This window comes from Arachis ipaensis, chromosome B6 (assembly GCF_059453495.1).
Source record: "Arachis ipaensis isolate K30076 ecotype BB chromosome B6, ASM5945349v1, whole genome shotgun sequence".
Classification (NCBI taxonomy): domain Eukaryota; kingdom Viridiplantae; phylum Streptophyta; class Magnoliopsida; order Fabales; family Fabaceae; genus Arachis; species Arachis ipaensis.
The window spans coordinates 23,286,952-23,297,541 of record NC_142441.1 but is presented as its reverse complement, the minus strand read 5'-3'; the positions used below and the strand labels follow the sequence as shown (position 1 = coordinate 23,297,541).

At 31.4% G+C, this 10,590-nt stretch overlaps 1 protein-coding gene across 1 annotated transcript; it reads left to right on the top strand.

Annotated features, from left to right (window-relative positions):
* Nucleotides 1-557: 557 nt before the first annotated feature.
* LOC107646166 (uncharacterized) lies at nucleotides 558-7,508 on the top strand. Its single transcript, XM_088490534.1, has 8 exons — nucleotides 558-743; nucleotides 3,996-4,196; nucleotides 4,336-4,359; nucleotides 5,095-5,205; nucleotides 5,512-5,560; nucleotides 5,643-5,736; nucleotides 5,883-7,086; nucleotides 7,179-7,508. The coding sequence occupies exons 1-6, from the start codon at nucleotides 558-560 to the stop codon at nucleotides 5,696-5,698; spliced, it is 627 nt and encodes a 208-aa protein (XP_088346660.1). The 3' UTR covers nucleotides 5,699-5,736; nucleotides 5,883-7,086; nucleotides 7,179-7,508.
* The last annotated feature ends 3,082 nt before the right edge of the window (nucleotides 7,509-10,590 follow it).

Below are 10,590 nucleotides of genomic sequence, written 5' to 3'. Positions count from 1 at the left end.
TTATATGCAGCAACCTGAGGAATTTCTTGTTGAATATAAGGAAGGAGGAAAGCTCACATATGTTTGGCCTGGCTGTATAAGTGTAGCCCGAGAGAGCGGCTAGCACCTCAGGAGCCCTTTGTTACGAAATCCTCTAGAAAGAGATCTCCGTCCGGGGCCTCGCTTCTTCCCTTCTATACGACAACCCTTGCGCTAAGGCGTAGTAGTTTTCTTGTATTCCATAGCTGTAAAAAAAATCGGCTGAAAATCTCTGGCCAAGAAGCTGCTCAAGGCAAGTTTAATACGGTTAAGCCGTTAAAAAAAGAAGTTCCCAAACCGGAAAAGCTATCATATGTGATTCCACTATACTTTCAAGCAAATGAAACAAACCGTAACGAAAGGGGAGGCACTACTGTAACCTATAAGATCTGGAGTATGCAGCCCAGCCCTACTAGGACTTTTCAAGATCTAATTCCAGTTTATTCTTATGTAGTAGAAAAGCCTTACAATCTGAAGTTTTACACTTAGAGAAAAAAATTTTCTTGGTGGATACAGGACCTAGAACCCCCAGAATTTGTATGAAAGAAGAGCCTACAGAAGTGCCAATCAACCGAGCCACTAGGTTTGAGAATAAGGTGGAATTCCTGGATCTAGTGGCAAGTGAATCACTGATCAAAAAGAGGATTTTGGAGAGATTCTTCATCGATTTAGTGGCCGGCGAATCGCTGATCAAAGAGCAAGCAGCCACCAGATTTAATGATAAGGTGGGATCTATACTTTTTCTAAACATTATTACACACAAGAGTACGTATCAATTTGCAATTTGCAATTTGTGCAGTCGTTAGTGAAATTAAGGCCTTCATTCATGTATGTTTCTCTCAACTATATCCATCTACTTCTGATGTAACCTTTTACGAATATAAAGGTAATTAGTTGATAGTTGATAAAGATGATTAAAATAGTTTTATCACTTTTATGCAAAGATAATAGTAAAAAATATTATTTAAATAATTATTTTAACATATTTGAATAATTTTATCATATAGTATGTATCAATGTTTCATAATTCATTTTCATATGAAACTAGTTTAATTATTTTTATACGTGAATAGTTAAAAAAAAAAAAGTAACATTAGCTAGTTCTTCATTTTTATATGCAAGTAATTCGAATATTCGGAATTGTAGAGTACTATTTATTATGATCAACCTTGTTCTGCTATTAAAAAAAATTAATTATGTTATAAAATAATAAATATACATCAAAAGCAATACTAATATAAATATATATTAAAATATAAAATACATATTAAAAATAAATAAAATAACATATATATTTATTTTATAATAGTTGATTGTGATGTACAAATAATATTTAAAAAAAAAGTCTCTAAAAAAGTAATAATACATCTTTAACAAAAATACAAATATTTAAAAGATAATAAAAATTAATTCAAAATAAATAATTTTAAATTATTTTAATAAGTACAAATATGAGATTATATTTAGCCATTAAAAATAAATATGAATATTTATTAAAATATGAGATTATATTATATTTTTTAATTTTAATAAATACAAATCAATTTTAAAAATATCTTTTTAAGAGTTGGTAGAAGTGTGCATGGAAAAAGATAACCCAAACTTATCCGACACGAGTTAATTGGTTTAAGTACATGTTAAATAATTAGATAAAACCTTATTAGACTCTAATATTAGTTAGTTTGAATATTGAATTCATAGTTATGAAAGCTAAACCAATTCAATTACTAAATTAGTTTATATAATACATTAAAAAATATAACATATAATATACATTTAGGTCTGTCAAATTATGGATATTAGATGATGTTTGTTTAAGTATGAAATTGATAATATTTTGTAGTTTGAAATTTATCTATTCTCTCTTTTTTTATTTTTTTATTATTACAAATTAAATTTACAAAAAAAAATTCATTATTGTTATTTCTTTTCAATTCTTTTTAAATTTAATTTTCAATTGAGTATTTAATTATTTAAACTGATTCAACTCACTTAGGCTCATTTTAGATAAACAGTTTAATTAAGTTTTTTTTTTGAAAAATTAGTTTAAACAATAAATGCTTATATTAAAAATAGCTTATAAATAAATTATTTTGTATTTGATTTTTTAATTCTAAAAGTGTTTATTTTAAAAGAAATGTGATGAAAAGTTTTTTATATTATGAGAGAAGTTATTTATTTTAACTTCTCCATAAACACTTAAATAGTTTTTTAGAAAGCTATAATTTAATTTTAAAAATTACACTAAATATTAATATTACTACTTTTCATAAGTTAAAATATTAAAAATATAATTTTTAAAGCTTTTCAAACAGATCCTTAATCAATTCAAATTAATTTCGATCCCGCCCCTTACCAAAAAAAAAATCTCTCACGGATTCAAACCAAACCAATTAAATTTGGTTAGTTTGATTTCTTTTCTCCCATAAACCTAACCAATCTGAACCTTGTACACTCTTAAAGGTTGGTTTGGTAAATTTTTTATTTTTCGAAAGCAATTTAGTAAAATAAATTTTAAATTTTTTTTTTAAATATTGTAGTACTTATATTTAATAGGAGTGTTCGTGGTGCGGTTTAGATAAATTTTGAATAAAAAATTTATCCGATTTAAATTTTAATTTTACTTGTGATGTGGTTTGAATTGGATTATTTTTAAAACAAAATATGATCCGATCTGATCCAATTTCAAACGGTTTGAATTGGATTAGATTTGCGATTTTCTAAATTAAAAAATTAAATACATATAATAAATCTCAACATCAAATTTTAAATAATCAACAATGACATAACAAGTCTCAACAATATTTTAAAAAGCCAACGATAACATAACAATAGAAATAAGATTATAGGTTAATTAAAATAAATAAATAAATAACATTTTGAACATAAAATATTTATTAAATAATAATAATACATGAATAATATAAAAATGTATAATAAATTGAACATGTTATAAGTATAATTGTAAATATAATAATAAAATAATAATATTATATGCACATTGTGTGGTTTTGATTGGATTTGATCGGTTATGAAAAGTAGATCCGAAATCCGATCCGATCCAGCGATTTGGAAAAAAAATCTAATCAAATTCGAATTAGTGTGGTTTTAATCGGTTTTTTATTTGGATTGGATTGGATGAGCGACTTAATTTAAATCGGTACAAATTTAAATACCCCTAATATTTAGTATATCAAACTAAAAATTATATATATATCAATCGTGTTTGTAAAAATAATTTTAAATTTAAAAATCATAATTGACATAATTATAAAAATAAATTTAGATATTTGTTAATAAATTAAATAAAATTATATTAAACATTTTAGCTTTTGATAAACTAAAGCTAATTTTGAGGTGCTTTTAAAAACAATTCAAATTTTTAAAAGCATAAACACAAGCATAGAATTTTTTTTTTTTAGTTTATCAAACAAAAGGGGTGTTTGTGCTTTTGAGTTTTGAAAAGCACTACTCCACAAAATTTTACCAAACTAAACTTGAATGATTTTAAGAGTATTGCTAAATTTTTAAAATTACAAAAAAAATGCATAATCTTTTTTTTTATCAAATGCAAAATGAAATATTTGTGCTTTTACTCTCCAAAAAAGTTTACTAAATCACACCTTAGTTTCCTTGTTTCTTCAAGCTTTTAATCCGATTGATAAACTACTCACTACTAGAAAACTAGTTATTACAAACGGATATTTTCGACGAATTTTATCTCACAAAAATACAGAAAAAGTTTTAGAAGGATTTTTTTGTCAAAAAACAAAAAAAAATAAATTAGTATAAATTACAGACAGAAAAAAATCTGTCGATAATTTCATCAGAAAAATTAATTTTTTTTTGTAAAAAATAATTACAAATAAAAAATCTATCTGTAATTAAATAAAAAAAACACCACATTTTATTAAATTATTACAGATAAATTTTCTGTCGGTAATTTAAAAAAATTCCATCGAAAATATTGAAATAAGGGATTTACTTTAAGCGTGTCTCCTCATTTCACACGATACATCCGCGCCTCCACACCCCTCTCTTCCAAACGCTCCATCGGCGGCGCCTCTCCGCCTTGCACCGCCGTCGCACTGAACTTCCGTCATACCGAAGCTCCGTCACACCCCTCCCGGCTCTTCGTGTGTTGCACGCGTCGCTTTGTATCGAACCCTAATGTGCAGGTAACCCTAATCTCTTCCACACCTTTATCACTCTTCCTATTCGCTGCTACACTGACGCCAGCCTCTCCTCCTGTTCGCCATTTTTCGTTGAGCTTTTCTGCATCTCGTCTGCTTCACCACCTCTCCTCAAACTTTGCAGCGCGCTGCTGTCGTTCTAGTCTTGGTATGGTTTCTGTGGTCCAGTTCTTATTGTATTTGCTATCGTCTTACGCATGCATAGCTATTTTGATTTATTTTTCTTTTGCTTTCTTTCTTTCTTTCTTTCTCCTTCGTTTTCCTTCTCGCACTTCTGGATCTGCTACCACTCATAGAATTTCCTGTTCCAGAATATCGAGAATCTATCCTCAGATTAGGTTAATTTCTGAACATATCACTTTCAGTTTTCTGGATTTTTATTTTCATGTTTGAAATACTGATTGTGTAGATTTTGTTGTTCAATTAGTTCATTCTTTTTTCAGTTACTGAGATGATTATATGGCTTTAAGTCCAAAACATGAGCAATACAATAATGTCTGTGAGTAAAGTATAAAATATTTTCTATTGTAATGTTTTAGCTTGGAGTGTTCTATTTTACACACTATGAATTCTACATGCATCATAGATCAGCTTATTCTTCAATCCTATGCAAAGCAAGAGCTAGTAGAATAGCAGTAATGTCTGTGAATATTTTACTTAGGAATTAAAACGTATAGATGGCATATGCAACTATATTTTACTTAAGATGAAACTATATTTATTAACTTGATGACTTTTTTTCTTTAGGAATTATTTGAGATCCCACGTGGCCAAGGTCGTAGTGGTGAAGACATTATTAGATTAGAAATTAGTATTCCTTTTCTAATTCAAATACAGCATGAAGGTGTATAATTTTATTATGCAAGTGGATGTAAATTTTCAGGTGGCCACCAATTCATTCTCTATTCATGTGATGAAAAAATTATTAGCTGTTAGTAACTCAGGAAGTTTATCTGTGTCATTGCTTCAGAAGATTCATGGAAACCTCATAAAGGTTCAACATCTAATTTCTTTGCTTTGGGATACTGTAATATTCCTGTTTGCTATGGTGCACATGTTTAATCGTGAAGTTTTATTAAGATGTCAGGCTTCAAAAGAAAAAGCTACTAGCCAGAGCTTTTGGTTATATATATATGAAATCAGTTTTCACCTCATTGGCTATTTTATGTGTTTTCTAATTTACATGTATAAGCTCATTGACTTTAAAAATATTGTGCACTTGTGCTTGCTTGTTTCTGTACTTTATCTAGTAAAAACTGCTTGCAATTTTTTCATCATTTTGCTCAAAACTTGCTTACAGGAGGCCCATGACAAGTCAAGATCTGTGACCAAGGCTCCTGCCATGAAGGGTTAGTATAATTCTGGTCTATTTTCTTAGTTTCTTCCTATATCAATAACCTACATATCAATATATACCTGCAAATCTATAAGATATATTGTTTCAAGGGATCCACACAACAGAAGATAGAAGAGGAATTGAGGGTTAAGATAATAATACCTACTTCAAAAGAAGATGATTTTGTTAGTAAGTTCCTCTGTTCCTGGCTATACCTAAGTGCCTAACTTGTATGGATCAAATTGAAATATTTATTTTCTATTATACTTTCATGTTAACTTTGATATGGTTATGTCATAGCTGATTTTAAACTTTCTTACTTTTCATTGTTATAGGTGGTATGCTTCACTTGGGATGTATGATGTGGCTGTCAAGCATATGATGAAAATCTTGGCCTGCAGTCACCAGTCCAAGGCAACACAGGAATTATTCCTTAGTGACTTTCTTCAAACTGTGAAGGTGATAGTGACTCTATTTCCTTTTCAGATCTCATGCTTAGAACCTGATTGTTAAAATACTGAATCATATGACAATAAAATTTACTTTTTGAGCATATATATTACTTATTTGAAAATTCATAAAGTGGTTTCATAAACTGGCACATCATCATGGCTTCACTTAACAAGAACTATATTGACATGGATGAGTATCCTGTCACCACTGAGCTCCAGGTTTCTCTGTTTCTTTCTTTCCTCCTTTATTTATTTATTTATTTATCACTTCACTTGATCATAAAAAACTAATTGGGGATCATGTGAGATCTCTTCAACTGTGAACAAGATTGTTTGAATCATGGCTTAAATAGATTTTTGGCCTTACAATTTTTTTCTTTTGGTGGTTTTGGTAAAAAAAAAAAAAAGTATTCAGAAGTGAAATTAGTCCCTTCTGTCATCCAAAATTAAAGAAATTTGGATATGGTTACTTATCTTTGAATCATAGGAACCATAGGTTTAGTTTACCATAAAATTGCTAAATTTTACATGGATCATAACCTTATTTAAACCCTTAAGTTTTTATAATTTATAAACTTATTGAGGGAAAGTGATATTGAAAGAGCTTGATTATTTGGTTGGTTTATTAGGCTGAAATTTTCGTTGGTTGGACAATAGATCTATCTGTAACAAGTGTTGGAGAAAGGAGGATTTTTCCTTTTTTTATTTTTATTTATTTATTTATTTATTTTTTTATGTCAAAGCATCGACTAGAATAAAAAAGTAGCTTACATATGATAGATAGATTTTGGTTTTTATGATGTTTGCCCTCAAAATTTGGTGTTTCTGTTGGCAACTTTTTAGATCTCATGTGTTGTCAGAAAATGGAGTGAATTGCTATAACTGAAATAGCCACTGAATTCTGAATCTTATGTGAAGTAGTAACATTGAACTATTGAAAGCTGTGATATTGCTCTATTTAAATCTGTCTGTAAAATTCAAATATACGACTGGGTAATGTTGCAGCAGGTGATGCAGAATTATATAATTTAAATGTTGCAGCAGGTGATGCAGAATCCTAACTTCATGACCATGGCTGAGCGCCTGGGTAATACATTGATGCAGATATTTATAAAATTCCTGTACTCTGTTATATAAAATATCTATTGGTTGATAACATATCTATACTATCTATCTCAGGATCCATCTATGTCTTCCATGCTTGAAAGTCTTACTAGTCCTTCAAATAAAGATCAGCTTGAGAAGAGAATGGCACGCATAAAAGAAGATCCATCTTTGAAGCATATTTTAGATGAGATAGAGACTGGTGGTCCTGCTGCTATGATGAGGTTTAGATGGCAAAATTAGGATGGTCATCTTAATTTTTGGGAGTATCTTTTTATTGAGACACTGAGATATTGAATAATGGTGTTGAAAAATAATATCCAATTTTATAGGTATCGTGTAATGAATATTATGTTTATCTATGAATATTATGTTTATCTATGTGATTTTTGGCTTTCTTTTTTTTCAATTTACAGTATGTTTGATAGAGTAAATTTAGAAAACAAATCTAAAGTATTTATTTTGTAATGAAAAAATTTAAAAAACTTTTTATTTTACTTTACTGACAGGTTTACAGACAGATTTTTTGTCTGTATTCAGAGTGTGAGATGATTTTTCAAGGTTCAAATTACAGACGAAAAATCTGTCAAAAAATTTGTTTCTGTTTGTAATTACAGACGGAAAATCTGTTAGAAAATTCGTCTGTAATTACAGATAGAAAATCTGTCAGAAAATTCGTCTGTAATTACAGACGAAAAATCCGTCTGAAAATCCGTTTGTAATTACAGACGGAAAATTCGTTGCCGTTGGGAAATGGATGGAAAATTTATAGAGGGAAAATCCGTCGGTAACTGGTAAAAATACGTCGGTAATTTTCCGACAGAAAAAAATTCGTCGGTAAATAATTTCCGACGAGGCTTTTACGGAAGGACAAAATCCGTCGGTAACCAAAAATTCGTCTGTAATAAAGACTAAATCTGTCTGTATTAATCCATTTTCTAGTAGTGACTATTTTATGGTTTGTCTTGTGCTAATTTGAGTGGTTTTTATCAAGTCATTGCACACTTATTCATACAATTTGCATGATTTTACAATTCCTTCCCAATTTTGTTCTATAGTTAAAAACTTACTTCCTAAGCCTTTAAATTGTGTATTTTGACTCCCCTTTATACCATTCGATGCCGTGATCTGTGCGTTAATTGTTTTCAGGCTATATAGGGCAGGAATGACTTAAAGGATGGAGAGGAAGCTTGCAAAAATGGAAGGAACACAAGAAATAAAGGAGATGACCAGCAAGGATCGACACGCACGCATGGCTCACGCGTGCGCGTGATTTGGAGATTTGAATAGCGATGCGTGCGCGTAATTGACGCATACGCGTGACACGCGAAAAGGACCATCGACGTGTACGTGTGACGTGCGCCACGTGCAGAAAACGCAGAAGACGCTGGGGGCGATTTTGGGCTGAGTTTGGACCCAGAAACACAGACTAGAACCAGGGGACAAGCAGAGACTCAACACACATTCTCATTCGCATAGTTTTTAGTTTTAGATTGGAATCTTAGAGAGAAACACTACTTTCTCTAGGTTTCTTCGCATTCATAGTTTTAGAGTTTTACGTTTTTGATTTGGATATTGAGAAGAGTTACTACCTCCGTTAAAGTTTCTATCATTCTAGTTTGTTTCCTTATTTCCTTACTTTTTAATCACCCATTTACCCTGTTCAGATTTACATATGGATATCTTTGATTTTGGAAGTTATTAATGCAAGGAATTATTTTTACCTTTAAATTAATTTTCTGTTATTCTTTTATTTGAATTTCTATGTCTTCTTTCCATTCCCTTTTATCGTTTATGAAAATGGCATTCATGTCAATGGAGTAGCCTCCCAACTTGACTTGGGAGTTGATTAAAAGGAGACCCTTAAGTTGGAATACTCAAGTGTAATTGGGAATTGGAAGTTGTTGGCTGGCTCTCTAGTCACTAACGCTAATCCTTCCATAGGAGAGGATTAGGACTTGTGAATTAGAGTTGGCTCAATTACTTGACTTTTCTTTATTCGGTAAAGGTTAACTAAGTAAAAACAACAACCTCTTGCTATTACACTTGGGAAAATTCAACAAGGATAGAACTTCCAATTAATCTTCTCCCAGTCAAGGCTTTTTATTTCAAGTATATAAAACCTCTCATTAATTTTCATTGCTTTAATTAATAATTATTTTATTTTCCCGTTCTCCAATTCTAAAAATTCTCAGAAAATTCCTAACCAATAAATTGCACCATTTTGTCAACTCGTTGGGAGACGACCTGGAAATTCTACTCCCAATATTTTATTCTTAATTTGTGACAACCCTTTTTAAATTGATAAGCGGAATTTTCGTTGGTTAAGAACTGTACTTGCAACGCTATTTTCACTATAAATTCTTAATCGGCAATTTTCCGCCCGTCAATTTTTGGCGCCGTTGCCGGGGAGTTACAATAGTGTGCTAAATTATTGGTTGGTGTAAATATTTTTTATTTTACATATTTGCATATTTTATTTTATTTTATTACCATGAGCTGTATGTTTCTTTCATTGAATGACACGTTCACTACCTGATCCGAACTTAGCCGCGTTTGATCCTGAAATTGAAAGAACTATTTCACGTATTAGGCGAGCTCGGCATCGGTTAACCTCTGAGGGTGTTGAAGTGGTTAGTACCAATTCACCAGTCTTATCTGAGAGCGAATCTGAAGTGCCATTTGAGGAAGAAACAAGCTCCTCTTCTACTGATTCTGTTGATTTACGTGCAGGTAATATGGCGGAGCCCAGAAGGTTTACTCTCCAGGAAGCAGGAGCTCCGGACTTTGCACTACAAACGTATCAAGCGCGTCATCCAAATCTGTCTACAGATTTTGAACTAAAAGCTGCGCTAATCAACCTAATACCCAAGTTTCATGGCTTACCTGCTCAGGAGCCTATCAAGCACCTTAGAGATTTTTAGACAGCCTGCTCAACTACTAGACGTCATGGTGCAGATAAGACTACTATTTGGCTATATGCCTTCCTATTTTTTCTTGAGAAAAAGGCAAGGGAGTGGTTCTACACTCAACCTGAAGAAGTTATTACCAATTGGGATCTTCTCAAGAGGGAGTTCCTGGACAAATACTTTCCAGTTGAAGTTACAGATAGACTGAGGAAAGAAATTTCCTGCATTATCCAAGGTGAATCAGAGACTCTTTATGAATATTGGGAATGCTTCAGGAATCTCCTAGACTCGTGTTTCCACCACAAGATTAACCAGTTGGTGTTGATTAGCTACTTCACACAAGGCATGAAGCCTCAGGATAAGACTACATTAGATGCTGCGAGTAATGGCTCTCTGAAGAAGTACAAGACGGCGACAGAAGCATGGCAGCTGATCGCCGATCTAAGTGAGTCTACCCAGATTGCCAGGCACAGGAACAACCATCTCAAGGCTATTGCAGAGGTTTCCTCTAGTAGTGAGACTGCTGCTCTCACACAGACTCTGGGAGAGATGACCAACATACTCAAGCAGCTACAGCT